Below are 15,622 nucleotides of genomic sequence, written 5' to 3'. Positions count from 1 at the left end.
ATTAAGAGGCGATATTACGTGTAATGCATCTTTTATAATTTGGTAAAATGTCAGTGAGGTCATTAAACTGCCTCTGGTATAAACAGATACAATGAAGATCTATTATTGTTATGCAGGTGGAAATTTGCAGGTTTCCTCTTTTACACAGATGTGCAACATTTGAACCAATCCCAGTCATTGATCTTCCAAGAGGGAAAAGGTATTACCACTAACCATGTCGAAGAAATGGTGAACAAAGTGAGCGGGGTGTGGCAGTTTTAAAGAGAATGATATGAAATGCAGAAAAAATAGAAAATTAATTGTAGATAAAGACCTACATACCTGACTGGGGATTGCAAAGAAATAGTTTATATATTGTGCTAATAACATATCACATCTCATACCTTTATCTCTGTGTTTCTTAGTCTTGACAGTTTTTCAATAAACTTTTCAAAGTTCCTTCAAAGAGTTAACGAGAGCGATCCCTTCAACCATGACTGCTTCACTGCCCCATGCTCATACGTCAACAGAGGTCACTTACCATCCAGGGACCAGTTCTTCTGCCTATACCGGGCCAACGGACCTGGAGGTGAGTCCAACTTTCTTACAGCCACATGTTGTATTTGTCAATCTATTATCTTTAATCAATGAGAAGTCTGTTTGTAACACTTTACCTTAAGCATTTCAGAACGAAAAATGAGGCGATCAGACGAGTTGACGGGGGGTCAAACGTATGTCGAGACAGCGGGTCCGTCTGAGACATCCCATAATAAGAGCCCGCTCCTCTCGGATCCATGGAAACCATGCAGACCGCCCCGTGCATTCGTAAAAGGTCGGCGTGACATGAAAAAATCATTAGAAGTGATCAATGCCGACCCACTCAATCCATCAGGGAGCAGCTTTTTGGGAGATAATCTTCATTATGTGTGTGACACCATCCAAGAACTTGAGTGTTGCTTGACCTGAATGTGGGCAGTTTCAACAGCAGAACGATCAATACACTGAGAAAAAAGTATTGTAAGACTGTAGCTCGTGCTTTTGAACATTTAATCCAAATATGATTCTACGAGAAGACAAAATATAACTACATTTATTAGAACTGAATACTAACCCCATATTCCATATTTCACTAATATTTACACCCTGAGAGAACAACCTGTGTGCATTTTTTTTTTCTTTATGATGTAATTCAAGTGTCACATTTTTAGTAACTATTCAAGGGTACGGGATTCTGTAAATTAAGCATTTTAAACATTAGGGTCTTTAGTCACTGTAGGAATTCAACAAGTTGGTGCAAAACACCCAAGTCAACATTTCATCTGGTTGTGTTGTATTTTACAATCCAGAAACCACATAGTACAACTACCCCGTAAATGCAATTTGCACTTGCTTTTAACTCTTTATCATTTTCTTGAAGTAAAATAATTACTTCATCCAGACCCAAATATTTAAAGCAAGCATAACTTTTGAATTCTTTAAACACTCCTCACGCTGAACCCAGACTCCTCAAAGTATACTTTCTAATAAATTGAATTCTTTAAACAAATTACTTGTTTTTTTGTTTTTTGTTTTTTACTTTAAACAGCATGGTAAAAGGTTAATGTCTCCCCAGGAGCAGAGACTACCAAATATAGAACTAGGTGCAAAAACTAAACTGAAGAAAGTAGCTCTGTGTTATGCTTCTGCAGGGAAAAAAGGGTTTTATTAGTGAGCCTGGCCTTCTCGAGGCAGCTGCCGTGTCACTGTAAATCCCATTGAGACCTTGAGATTGTATCTGATACCAGGCTCTGCAAATAAACATGGGCTGACTTGAGTAATCGTCATGGCAATTGTCACAGTGTAAGCTTCATAAATTAAGAGAACTTCAAACAAAACCCTGTGGACACAGGGGGAAGGAAATCTCTCTGCAATAATGCTACTGATGCCGACACTCTCATTTCTTGTATCATGATGTCTGAGACCCAAATTGAATTTCTGTTCTCAGCGTGTCTGTTGAGACTGAGGTGTTGTTTGGGAGCGGTGTGCAGCATGGAGTGGTATGGTTATGCTGCCCTGGGCATTGTAACTGCCGTCCTCAGCTTCCTTATGGACTTTGGCGTTGTAAAGCTGCAGAGAGGTAGACAGACACACGCACACAATGCAGCCTGATTGCAGGTACAAATGATGATGAATACCTCCCTCTCGTGCAGCTCACCTGTGGCTTTACATGACGCTGGAGGGGAACATTCTGCTGCAGTTCCTCTGCTGGACGCTTTACCCAGCATGCCTGTGTGCTTTTGCCTCATCCTTCTCCCACAGCATCTGCCCCTTCTCCACAGGTCGGTTCAAAGACAGCTACACAAGAAATTATCCGATTTTTCAAAAATGTTTGAGATGAATCTGGAAACGTCGGTTCGGATCATGACACTGATACTGAAACATTTGTATATTTCGCACATGATATCCCCAAATAAAAATGAAGCAAGACAGTCAGTACTAAGTTAAAGTTAGTCTGCACAGCTGAAATGAAGCAGTCAGTTTTTGTGAATTGATAAAGTGTTGTATCTATCGTGGCCAGAAGCTACGATTCATGCCAATCTGTAGTAATCTCTGTAAAGACCATGTTTAAACCCAAAAATGAATGTACAGTATAATTTTGTTGTGTAAATACACAATGTAGGCAGTTGCAGTGGTTTAACATCTAACTATGGGGTCCCAACATTTCAATAATAATATCTTGTTAAGGCCACACAATGTGTGATGAGAGCTGTGAGGGAGGCTAAACTATGAAACCTCTGTTGAAAGCAAAGACCCACCAAGACATGACTAAAAAGCTCTTTTTCTTATGTGATAGTGACAACAGTCTAATGAGCAAAGTAGCAAAGTTAGAGTCTGTTTTTATCCCATATTTTGAATGAGCCTATTCCTATTTCATTGAGCTTTATTCAATTTAATTTAGAAATCAATTATAAGATACAAATGTCTGGGGATTTCATCTGTATCACTTGAAATGAATCAAATATTGAGATTATAAAGACGTTTGAGAAACAATTTATTACAAATTGTGAGCGCATTCATAAAGTTTGTTAGTCTGACTCAATTTCCTGACGGAAATCTTCCCAATCCGGCTTCATGCTTTCTGAATTATTATTTTTTTATTTATAAGCTTTCCTCATTCATGCAATCCCGTGAAACTTCTTATTAAGGACGTTATAGGGCCGTGTGCTCCTACCTGAACAAAGAAGATCAGATGAGACGGTTGAATGTCCGGCATGACTTTGTCAGGCCACGATTCGGATAGAAGTAATACACAGCAAATATTTTCTTTCTTTCTTTGAAAAATAAATCTATCCCTCTGATGTAAAATATATGGCAGCGAGGAAAAGTCAAGTGCGATATTATCTGTGAAATCCAGTGAGTGGTGCTGGCTGACGGGCACGGTGAAAAAGTCAGCCATGATGTTATCGTGTGTCACATAAATCCTTTAAAGCGTAATATATTTCCATTAAGCAGGAATCTCTGCTGCTGCTCAGATGTTGATGTATGATGATGTTGTAATATGTGCCAAAAAGCACATTCCTGTTTTCACTTTCAAGTCTGTCACAGGACATTCACAGCATCCATTTGTCTCTGCACGTCACTGCCTTCTCGTCCCGTGATGACACTGCTCTCTCACAACTAAAGAATTTCTCAGGTCCGCACAAAAATGAAGGATAAGTTGGCGAGCGAAACGCCCTCGAGCCAGAAGGGATGAGTGTCGATGCCACAGCCGTCATAAATCACAAACTGAGCCATGCTTCTCCTCCAGCGGGTCTATTTTGTGCTGACAGTCATTGAAATGCCGCACACGTTCGGACTTTTTCCTCCACGCGCTGCTTCATTATTCTGTAGTCATCAATCCATAATAACTTAGAAATGCTTTCAAACTTGTTTCGATTGCTTTGGCACTCCTGAGTTTTCAACTGAATCTCACAGTGTCGTTTCATATCCTTCCAGGCTCAGGGATACCAGAGGTGAGAGCCATGCTGGCCGGCATTGAAATGCCTCATTACTTATCTCTCACCAATATGTTTACCAAGTTTGTGGGGCTTATCTGCACTCTGGCAGCTGGCAGCACTGTTTTCTTAGGCAAAGTGGTAAGAAACCACCCAGCATACCAATTTCTCATACAAAATACGCAGCTATCCACTTTGTTTACATGACTGTTTGCATGTTTTCTGTTTTTGTAAATGTATTCTCTAAAATCAGGGTCCCTTTGTGCATCTCTCTACAATGACGGGTGCCTACCTGAGCCAACTCTGCACTCTTATACAACCTCCGAAAGAGGTATGTACATAGTTGCAGCTCTAAAAATGTTTAGTTAATCTGTGCAAATGTGAAGAAAATACTCTTTGTGCTCAGTGTTTGGGGTTTCCATTCCAGGACCAAAGAGCAGGGAAAACACATTTTTCCATCGCAGGTAAACTTTGTTAAGTACTGAAGGAGGGAATGTTTATTATGTAAAAGTACCACTATTGTCCATTAGATGGCAGTAATGGGTCAATGCAATATCTATTTTGTACTTTTGCCATTCTTTTTAATTGCTTATTAATATATCAGTTTGAATCTTAAAAATATTAGACCGTATCATGATGGAGTTGGTAAACACTAAACAGAGTGTGAACACATCAGCTTTCAAAATTGCAGCGTGATGGCGAGTTTTTGTCACGTTGCACAAACTCTGTAGGGAAAGTAGGATATATGATATTTTCCAGTGGTTGCAATATTTATCATGAAAGTGAAGAAGAAGACAAAAGGTAAAGAGGAATGAAGTAGACTGATGCCTCTATTCAGCAGGTCTCTGTTTGAGTCTGATGTAGAACTGAAAGTGAACTTAAAAGAAAAAAAAAGTTAAGTGATTACAAATGTAGTGTTGGTACCTCTCTGTTCACATGAACATGTTATTATTGGCATCATGACAAAGGTCAGCTATGGCATGGTGGGGTCATGGTCAGCACTGTTGCCGCCCACAATAAATGTTTTATGTTCAATTGAGAGTTCCTGTATGCAGGTGGCCTGTTTTTCCTTTATATGCATGATTTTAATAGAGATTCTCACATGGATGTGAGGTTAAATAATGACTCGACTGTCTGCAAGTGTATGTTTGTGTGTGAGATTTGCTGTCTCTCTGTGGACAAGCAACCTGGTTGTACTCTCACTTTTGCCCTCCCTCTATCAGTGGGGCTTAGAAATAAAAATAAAACAAAACAAAACATCCATAATCATTCTGTTGGGTTCAAAGATGTCTGTATATCATGGTGAATTATTATTATTATTAATTATTATTATTATTATTATTATTATTATTATTATTATTATTATTATTATTATTAGCTAATGCAGACCTGGAAATGGCAATAGGCATTATCTTGTTGGAAACAAATCCCTCTTCCCTACAGCTTTATCCAACTGTAGCGTTGCACAAGGCTGAATGGGTAAGATAACCCCTAGAGAGGCCACCTGTTCATCACGGGGGCAAACACACAGAGACGATCAAACACTCCAACTTTCACACCAATTTAGTTAATCATTTAATGTGTTTTTGCATTGTTAGAGGAAAGGCAGGAATGTGGATAAAAGCCGTGCGAGCACACTGAGAATAAGCAAAGTCCCAGCTTCAAAGCCTTGCTTAAAGTGAACTGAACAAATCAAAATGGGTTTCAAGGATGAAATGAGTGAGAAACGCAATGTAAGTCAGTGTTACCTTTTGTGCGATCTCAGGTCTGAAAATGGAATATGTTCCTTTCAGGATAAAGCAGCTGGAGAGATGTTGGTTGTGGCGGCTGCTGTCGGGGTCGCCAGCTGCTTCGGAGCCCCTGTTAGCGGTGAGAGAGCCACTCGAGGCTCTCCATCCAGCATGGCTGATTATCTTAATGCATCTGAGCTTGTTTTGTGCACCAGTAAATGGGTTCCTATCTTTCATTTCCTTCTTTGTAAGCTTAGCTAAGTTGCTCTTCCCTTTCATCTGTCGTCGTGTTTACACACACCTTCCTGCTTTGATCGGCCTCGCCAACTAATAATGGGATTTTCTCACCTGAGCTAATTCTTCCTCTCTGCATCCTTGTGAGGGATTCAGCACCGCCGACATCAGACTCATTTGTTGCTAACGCTGTTGGAAAAATGGGATATGCACAAAATACATATTTCAAATTGTGTTAATATTTCCTATAGTTTCTAACTTCCTTCCTCTTATTCATGTATCCGTCTTCCTTCATAGGTGTTCTGTTCAGTGTGGAGGTCATGTGTTCTCACTTCGCCTTGAAGCATTACTGCCCATGTTTCTTCTCGGCGGCCTGTGGCGCGGTGACTTTCCGCCTCTTTTCAACCTGGAGTGGAGATGAAGGTGAGCTCAGCACTCGCCTCCTCACAGATAACACAGAACGTTTTTTTTCAGGTCAAGAAAAACCTGAAAGACAACAACAACAACAACAACAAAAAACAACAAAGAAAAGCAGCTCATCAATACACTTAGATAAACAACGGAGACCTACCTAAGAATTTTAGGATTTGAGAATAAGATGTTTTTTCTGGAATCTCAAGCGAAAGTGGAAAACTGCCAAATGCTTTTAGCACATCAAAGATCTCAGAGAGGTTTTACAGCCTCTGCTGGCGGCCACTGATCCCAAGCACATGAATGGACAAGTTCCATTCATGTCACTACACTTTGATTGATAACTTTTAACATACCTTTAAATTTGCACAACAGAATTGAATCAAATAGCAAAATAAAAAGCTATATCATTTTCCATATGTCTGCTCCTTTCTAATGTTGTTATACTCATTTAACTGTTTCTTCAGATCTGTTTCAAGTTGAACAGATTAAAAGTCGCATATTTTTAGGAGTGACACGTTTATTTGAAATATATAAATATCTCTTAGAATTATCATAATTTTCTTATTTAAACTTCACTCGATGTCATAATTATATGAAATAATAAAAGACAAGCCTTTATATATAGTCTGCAGGTGTTGCAGCAAAGCTTTCGTTATACTACGCTTCAAATCCATTCAATTAAGTTTTTAAAATGTCAAACTTTGAAAACCAACGTAAATTATACTATCCATCATATTTTCATTTTCACGTTGAAGGGTTATCATGTTTAATCTCATTTGTTCCAGAATTAGTCATGATCATCTGAAAAAGTTCTCTCACATTGTGGAGCAAATATTTAAATTCACCAAAAAACTTATCTTGTTATTCATGTTGACTCAGCAATCTAATTACCTGCTACGACACAAAGCACCAAGATCAAGTTTGACAGAATTATTGGAGGCATTTAAGCTGACAGACTGTACATTTCAATCATGTCTGAATGCAATAATGAGAATATTAAATCTTGAAAGGCTGGGGGAGAAGCCGGAGCAGTGACTGCAATTTGTTTTCCATCCACAGAGACTCTTCAGGCGTTGTTCAAAACTAATTTCCCTGCTGCTCTCCCTTTCTCCCCGCTGGAAATTCTGCTGTTTGCTTTCCTGGGGTGAGTTTACTTACAAGATCCGCATAGTCCTCTATTTATCTACGCATTACAAATATAAATGACATTTGGCATTTGCTATCTTGCATCGGCCTTTATCAAAGCAAGCCTTGCAGTGTTTTCCTCCTGAACTAATTAGCATCGAGGGTTGTTTTTTTTTTTTCATACCAATCATTTCCTGGCCTCCTCCTTGCTCCTTCCAATCACTTCCCCCAGTCTAATGACTTCCGATAGTCTGCTGCAGCCTCGACTCAAATGAGCCTTCTGTCTCTTCCTGTGGACTGTGTCACTGTCTGGAACCAGGCTGCTGTGTGGGGCTGCGAGCTGCTGCTACCTCCTCTGTCACCGCTGGGTCCTCAGATTCACCAGAACATGGCCGGTGTTCATCGAAATGCTGACGACACAGTGAGAGCGCCCTACAATGAGAGGCAGGGATGAGTCATCGGCAGGGGCTTTTTCATTCGACATCTAAAAAGATGATTCTGAATATATTTCTATAGTGGAATGTCTATTCTTCTGTTCACAGCTATGTTTTCTCTGATAGAGGGCTGAAGCACACTGGAATCCCCTGACATCAAACTGCAGTCAGATCCAGAAGTTAAACAGTTTCTACTTAAATGATCTAACATTTGGTTGTTCTCTATAGGGACAATGCGAATTTTGTATGTTGCTGGTGAAAACTGATCTGATCTAGGCTTATCATATAAAGAAATATTTCAAATTTGATCAATGACACAAGCCCAATTATACCTTAAACAAAAAAAAAGAGTAAGTAACGAATTAAGGCTCTTGCAAAAACTGACAAATTATTCTGGATTACGGTTCTAATGACTTTTCCGAAGTCAAACTGGACTGATGCATTTGATTCACATTTTTGAGTTTCACATCAAACCATGAATGTTTGTTCTATGTGCTGACAGTATATTAAGGAAGCCACATTCCTGTAAAATAGTTTATAAATTGAGACAAAAACTTCAGGAGGAAGAAATTTTACTTGCGACAAGCTCAACATCTCTGTTTATGAATCCCCCCCCTCCCCGCAGGAAAGGTCTGTACTCAGGAATGGTGGTCTTCTTCTTGGCATCACTGACGTTTCCACCCTCTGCTGGTCAATACATGGCTTCTAGGGTGAGAATGAACACATTTTAAGTCTGAGCTTTTGATTTATTCTTGGGGGATTTATAGTTTTTTTTCCACCCACTTTAATACCAACATGAAAAAAAACCCAGTTGATTACCACTGGAGCCTAAAGCAACATACAATACATGAGAATGCGATCAACACTGCGACACGCTGTGTATATGAGCTGCCGTGATCGTCCGTCATGACCTCCAGTGACTATCGTAACGATAACTAAGATGAAAATCAAGATACTGGCTAAAACCACCCAGTGCCTACAGATCTATTTCTCTCAAAATACTGGAAGTGAAGCATTCAAGTAAAATTTACAACTTGTCTTGAGGCTGAAGGTGTGGAGTGAGATTAAATTTCACGTGAGCTTTCCTCAGCTTTTTAATTACATATACTTGATGCGTTTTGTTCCTTCTGAAGTAACTTTTGATCACTATGACGATGATATCAACTTTCCACCCCCCCAGGAACAGAAATAAATCAGTACAAGATGGGATTTCCCTTCTGCAAAGAACAGGCCAGCCAAAGGTTTAAGACATAATCCTGAATCATTCCCTGGTTTGTAGACTAAACCTCCTAAAGCCTCACGTCTGGGGCTGTTTGTCGACATGTTCAGGTGGAATGTCGGCTCGGCTCGGCGATATTCATATTAGCGTCCGATGCTTCAGTGTTTAATTGTTTTGGTAAGAGAATCTTAATGTCATTTTCAGTACACCATGAAGCAACTCCTCACTTCTCTACTGGACAGCAGACTGTGGTGCACTCAATCCCACAATGCCTCTGTGCTGATCGACCCTTTGTCAGAGTGGCGCCCATCAGGGATTTCTGTCTGGCTTTCTCTGGCTTTCTTCCTGCTCATGAAGGTACAAACAATGGAAAGGTCGATCAGCAGATGTTTTGTTTTTGCCAGCCTGCGACGAGAATCACAAGGAGGCTCATGGGTCAGGTCACAACGACACATAATTGACACACAGCAATTGACATTTTAACAATAGAGTAAACAAACTAAAGGCAGTCCTCCCTTTCAGGCTGAAATGTCTTCTGATGTCAGTCATGAGCTGGTTGAAGTCCAAGCAGTGACTGGAGGCTGTTTTTCTTACACACACACACACACACACACACACACACACACACACACACACACACACACACACACACACACACACACACACACACACACACACACACACACACACACACACACACACACACACACACACCACACAGGCTGCACTCAGCAGGGTGACATCTGGTTTTTGCTGAGCTTGTTTGTCATTATCGCATGTAAATGCAAAATGTAAATGGGCATGGTTCAATATTTATTTGTGCATAATTGGAAGCGCTGTAAACACTAAGACTGACAGACTCTGCTGCTGAGCTTCAGGTGCCAGCAGAGCCGTGGTGAATTGACCGTCTGTGTCTCTGTTGTTGATCCTGAGATGTGGATGTTGGTTCTCGCCTGCACGCTGCCTCTGCCAGCCGGATACTTCATGCCAGTGTTTGTCTGGGGTGAGTGAGGGGAGATGACTCAAACAAGCTTCTTCTGCACGACACCAAAATGGCCCAAGTTCAAATCTGAGCCTGTGTTAGTGCAGCTTTGGCTTTTATTTTGAAGGCGCAGCGCTGGGCCGATTGCTTGGAGAAGGAGCTGCTTATGTGTTAAAGTTTGCTGGAGGGACTTCAGGCCAGCAATGGGCTTCTATAAATCCTGGAGGCTACGCTCTTGCAGGTAGAAAAACCGTAGCATTGAACTCGTAGTTGCAGTTTTGCTAAATATTTCTTCTATATTCTTTTCACTTTTATGTATTTTCCAGATTGGTGTTGCATTTTTTTTATACTCAAGTACAAAAAACTTGGCTTCGGGTTTAGATTAGATCAGAACTCCAGATTTCACATGCAATCTTCAAGAGGGATGCTCTATGTGGAATAGCTGATGATTGTCTTAATTGGGAAAAATTTGCTGTTTTTGTGCTACTGATATGCAACATTCAGCGAGCAGGGTGGATTAAACCACACTATGTCAAAGTGATATCTTAAGAAAACTTTAAAAATGTGGTACTGTAAATTACAATTTCACAAATTTAAAGGAAGAATTTGTTGTTTTCTTTGTCTAAAAACATTTAAAAATTACTTAAAATCGTTGAAACAATTGAAAATATTACCAATCATGACGTATCATTAGAGAAATAATTTTACATCAGTCCATATTTTATCCTCTGAACATCCTCTTGTATTTGTCTTTAGTCATTTGAAGGAGGGAACATCTGCATTGTCGAGGTTTGTCAATCAGTCTGTTTCACTTGATGCTTTTATCTGTTTACTTGAAATAGAAAACAGCAAATCTCAACCATTCAACACGTAATCAGTACTATTAAAAGACCAGTGTTTTTATACCATTTAAGAGACACAGTGATAATGAGTTGGACTAATAGATTATCATTGTGGACTCGGTTACATATTCAGATGGAAGAGGAAATATGCCAGAAGGAAAAACTCCTCTTGTGCTAGACCAGAAGATACCGTGAGCTGTTATCACCACCAAATGCACTGACGTCGCATCACATGAATCCAACTATTTATCTTCTGTACTGCTTTAATCAACTTAAGGGTTGCAGGGGCGCTGGGGTCGATCCTACCCAACTCCAGGTGAAGACAGGTTAATTCCACACATGCACAGGGACAACATCCCCAAGCCAGATTCAGACCGGATATATTCTTGCTGTGAGTCAAGAAAGCCAAACCACTTCACCTCGTAACTCGAAATCTCACTCTGTAGGTGCTGCAGCCTTCTCAGGTGCTGTGACACACACACTATCGCCGGCTCTCTTGGCTGTGGAGCTAACAGGACAGTTCACCCACGCTGTGCCTATCCTCATCACCACCCTGCTGGCCAACGCGCTGGCACGCTCTGGAAACCGCCCGTCTTTCTATGACGCCCTCTCCATCAGCAAGAGGCTTCCACACCTGCCCTCACTCGGGAAGGCGAGTCCTCGGTGAGCAAACGCGTGACTGCGAATACAAGATTGATTCAAATCTTTTTCTCAACCTGAAAAGACTTAATCAAATCAGGGTTGACAAGATACAGTGTAATTCAATTGGTATTAATCATTCTATGTTATTCTTAAAAGCCTCGTTTGCATTGAGTCGGACATAACCGTGACAAAAAAATGACATTTTTCAACGTTTCAAAGACGAGAGATTACACATTCATGAGAGGTTTAGTTAGAAATCTAATTTCCAAATTAAAGTATATAAGTGTAGACACCTTGACAAGGACGTATTTGTTTTCATTTTTAAACTCCTCTGTCTGAGCTCACACAGCCTCAGGCGAGCACTGTTACACTGTTCGTTTTCTGTTTCTCAATGGGCAAACACAGCAGGTGGTAGCGCCATCAAATCCAATCAGACCTGTCGTTTTGCGAATCGCCTCAACCTGAGAACACGTTTGTAAATTAATCACCGTTAAACGCAGCCTTTCAGCGATGAATTGTCGTGAAATTAGAAATTCCCCCTTTGGCTTCACGCCACCACATCATTTCATAGTTTATAATGTCAGCACGGTCTGTGGATGTGACACAATAATTCCCTGTTTCGCAGGCTGCCCTCCACACCAGTTGGACATGTTCTGGGAGTGAAATCAGTGCAGCTTCAGAAAGCAGATGGGCCAGCAGAGGTTCAGCAGGCTGTCAACAGCAGCAGTGAAATACAAATCCCTGTTGTGCACTCACACGGTATGCAAGCAAAGTCGATCATGAACTTCTGCCTGGATGTCATCAGTAATTAGGTCATATTTTATCATGAAAAAAAGATTGCGGGAAAATGAAGGCACACACTGATAATAAAAAAAAAAGAAAAGAAAAGAAAAACACCCTTAAAGTCTGTGTCAGTTCGATGAGGTGAAAGTACCTGACTACAGGTGAGAAACAGATGAGATGTTTTGATTGTCGCAGAGGACGCGGCCATCAGAAAGCCACAGGCTCTTGTAACTATAGCACCATCTCCACAAGATGAGACCGATTTCTTCTCTTCTTTTTCTCCTGTTGAAGAATCACAGGTTTTACTGGGATTCGTTCTGCGGACAGACCTGCTGAGGCTCCTGCGTCACTGGAGGGCTGAGGTAACAGGCTGAAGGGAAAGAGACAGGTACCTTTAGAGCTGAAACGACAGTAGATGAGAAAGCAGGGTGCATTTCCCACAACCCTCACTGAATGTAAAACAGCTGAAAATAGAAAAATAGGAAATAGGAGAAGGATGTCCAGACGAGTCTGCTGGCTGACACAAAAGGCATTATGTCATGCTTAAAAAAAAAAAGTATCAAATCAGAGAAAAACTTGATGGGAACAAAGGTGCTTATCAAAAAAGACTTGAAGAAATTAAATGATGAAAAAACCTTGTTTTGTGCAGAGTGAAGAGAAGCATCTGGACCAAGTCTGCTGCATTCATCCGGCCTCTGTCCTTTTATCACCTCACAACACTGTTCAGCAGGTAGGGTCTTAAAGACAGTGGTTAATCTCTGGTAAACACCGGCATTCATTTTCTCTTTCAGCCTCACACACGAGACACATGGCACAAAGATTTGTACAGCTAAACTGGCTGCTCCCATAAAATGTTACTAACAACAAGAATAAATCTCACTAACATACATTATATACTGTACATAATGTAAAAATGTGATCGGGTCAAAAATCATGCGACCTCAACAGTGCTTGAACCTCGTAACAACAATGTTATGAAGATTTGGTTCCTAATTCAGAACAGTATCACCTCCTCAGAAAAAAAAACTAGTTGTATCCTTCTATTGATCACAACATTGCATGTCAGATAACAAGCTATTATTACCACTTTCCTCTTTCTGAGGAAAGACATTAATGTTATGCTGCATTTCATTCACGAGAACTGCAATTTTATACTGCGCACACAAACAGTGTAGCAACACTGCAGTAGAGTCATTGACGCGTTGAAGCTCTGCACTGTAAAAACAACATTAAAACAATGTTTATTCCTACATTTCCCACTGCACACAGCGACACTGAAACAAAATCCAGTTCCTTCTCTGGATATCGACCTAAAGGGAAGCATCACTTTCAGTACTTTTGCGCCACAACTACTAAACCAGCACAGATGTCTGGGTAACTCGAGAGCAGCTTTTGTCCAAGGTAGAATGGGGCAACAAAACCAGAGAAACACCCATTGTTTTTGTTGTTGTTGGAAAGGTTATAGGTCATTTTGTTTCCTGGGTTACAGCTGATCATTACCAACATCTGTTGCACCACTCAACTTTTTAAAACGTTATACTGAGTTTGACTGTTTAGCTGTCCGACCCATGAATTAATTATTTTGTTGTCTCTTGCTAGATCTTTGTAGGCATGGGTGGTTTAAATAATAAGGTATTTACAAATTATACAAGTAGGTTTGTACATTACGACTTGAAAATCTGTATTGATGGATTAGATGTTGGTCATTTTTATATCATAAGCATGAATAAAATTACATGCTGTGTTTACAGCTTGTTTTTGACCACAAAACAGGAAAATGTAATGAAAATAGATTTATTGATATTAGATTGGCAACCATCCTCTCAAAAATATTAATGTCTTGCATTTCATCAAGTGTTTTATTCCTGATGACTCTATATCTTTCACTGGGTGTTTTTCCAGGCCCACACTATCCTGAGTCTGACCGAAGCTCAGATGCTGTTTGTGGTCGACGGAGGAAGGCTGGTTGGGCTCATCACATGGCCAGAGGTAATGTTTGAATTAATGCATTGGCAACACACGCAAACATTTTAATTGGGATTTTCTTTGCTATTGTATTTCTCTGTGGGTGTTGGTCCTAACTGAAGTTCTTTATTTTTTTTTGGGATTTTTTTTGCAAGCAAGAAACCTTCCAGTGTGGATTTGTTAAAATTATACAGGCTCCAGGACGCTAAATGGCTACTTACGGATTCAAAGCAGTCCCTTTCTCTCCTTCCCTCCCCACACTCTCTCCCTCCATTATCTCTTCTAGATGAAAAGGATATTAGAGGACTTGGCCAGAGAGATCTGAGCAACATGAAGAAAAACAACATGTGATTATTTTGTGAGGAATAATTGTGGAATCGCTTGTATAACAGTGTGTATTGCTATAGTGTGTGTACAGTTCTATCCTATTCTATTGCTGTTAACGTTGCTTTATTGGCAAAATACTAAACTGTCATTAACTGTAGGCTCTGATAATAAATATTTATGGAAAGCTTATTATTCTGCTTTTCCATGTAATTATAATGACTGTATTTACTGAAAACCTGATCTCTGCTGGAAGCACAGTGAAATGATATGTGTGTTTTCTGGGAATAGCCGTAATAAAGTAGCTTGTAAAACAGTTTGTGCTTCCAGTCGGCACAGTGAGTCACTGCTGGTCTGTTTGTTTGGTGCTTAACCACAACATCTCTGTTGTTCTAAATCAGGAAGACACAGAGGAAATGTGAGACAACAACTTCTGTTAGATAATGTTCAGAAATATTCAGTGTGGTAGCATTTGTTGCAGCTTAGACATTTTACTATTATAGGGGTTTTGAAAGCAGAATGTGCTTTAATTGAGTCATTTACATATCTGTGGCAACGTCCATCCATCTTTAATGCTGCTTTCTCCAACTTAGAGTTGCAGGAAGCTGAAACTGATAACAGCTCAGTATGGAGTGCATCCTGGAAAGATCGTCAGTCCATCACAGGACAGTGAGCAATGAACCTCAAAGCCACATTTTTGAAAACGCAAACTCCAGATACAAAGATCTAGGAAACTGAGACACTAACCATGATCCAGCCCTCCATTACTGTTATGATTATGATTATGATTATTATGATTATTATTATTATTATTATTGATGAAACCACATTCTCTGCAAATAGTTTTCGCTTCCTGTTTGTGCAATCAGTGGTTTCATCAGTACATGATGTTAAAAACTTTCTCAAACAAACACTTCCATACCTACAGAACCCAAAAAATACATAAAATTAAGAACATGTTGCATTGTAAGTATT

General features: G+C 40.0%; 1 protein-coding gene across 1 annotated transcript; it reads left to right on the top strand.

Annotated features, from left to right (window-relative positions):
- Positions 1–675: 675 nt before the first annotated feature.
- On the top strand, positions 676–14,648 carry clcnk (chloride channel K; the record flags this gene model as incomplete). Its single annotated transcript, XM_080470039.1, has 19 exons — positions 676–811; positions 1,964–2,095; positions 2,169–2,297; positions 3,955–4,094; positions 4,207–4,284; positions 5,747–5,822; positions 6,215–6,340; positions 7,391–7,475; positions 7,776–7,877; positions 8,516–8,600; positions 9,314–9,466; positions 10,043–10,112; positions 10,219–10,332; positions 11,380–11,596; positions 12,201–12,334; positions 12,650–12,720; positions 13,008–13,088; positions 14,261–14,347; positions 14,610–14,648. The coding sequence occupies 19 exons, from the start codon at positions 676–678 to the stop codon at positions 14,646–14,648; spliced, it is 2,055 nt and encodes a 684-aa protein (XP_080326165.1).
- Positions 14,649–15,622: the final 974 nt, after the last annotated feature.

Source organism: Lipophrys pholis, assembly GCF_963383615.2.
Source record: "Lipophrys pholis genome assembly, chromosome: 8".
In the NCBI taxonomy this organism is placed as follows: domain Eukaryota; kingdom Metazoa; phylum Chordata; class Actinopteri; order Blenniiformes; family Blenniidae; genus Lipophrys; species Lipophrys pholis.
The sequence above is the reverse complement of the archived record's forward strand: the minus strand, read 5'-3'. Positions and strand labels throughout refer to the sequence as shown.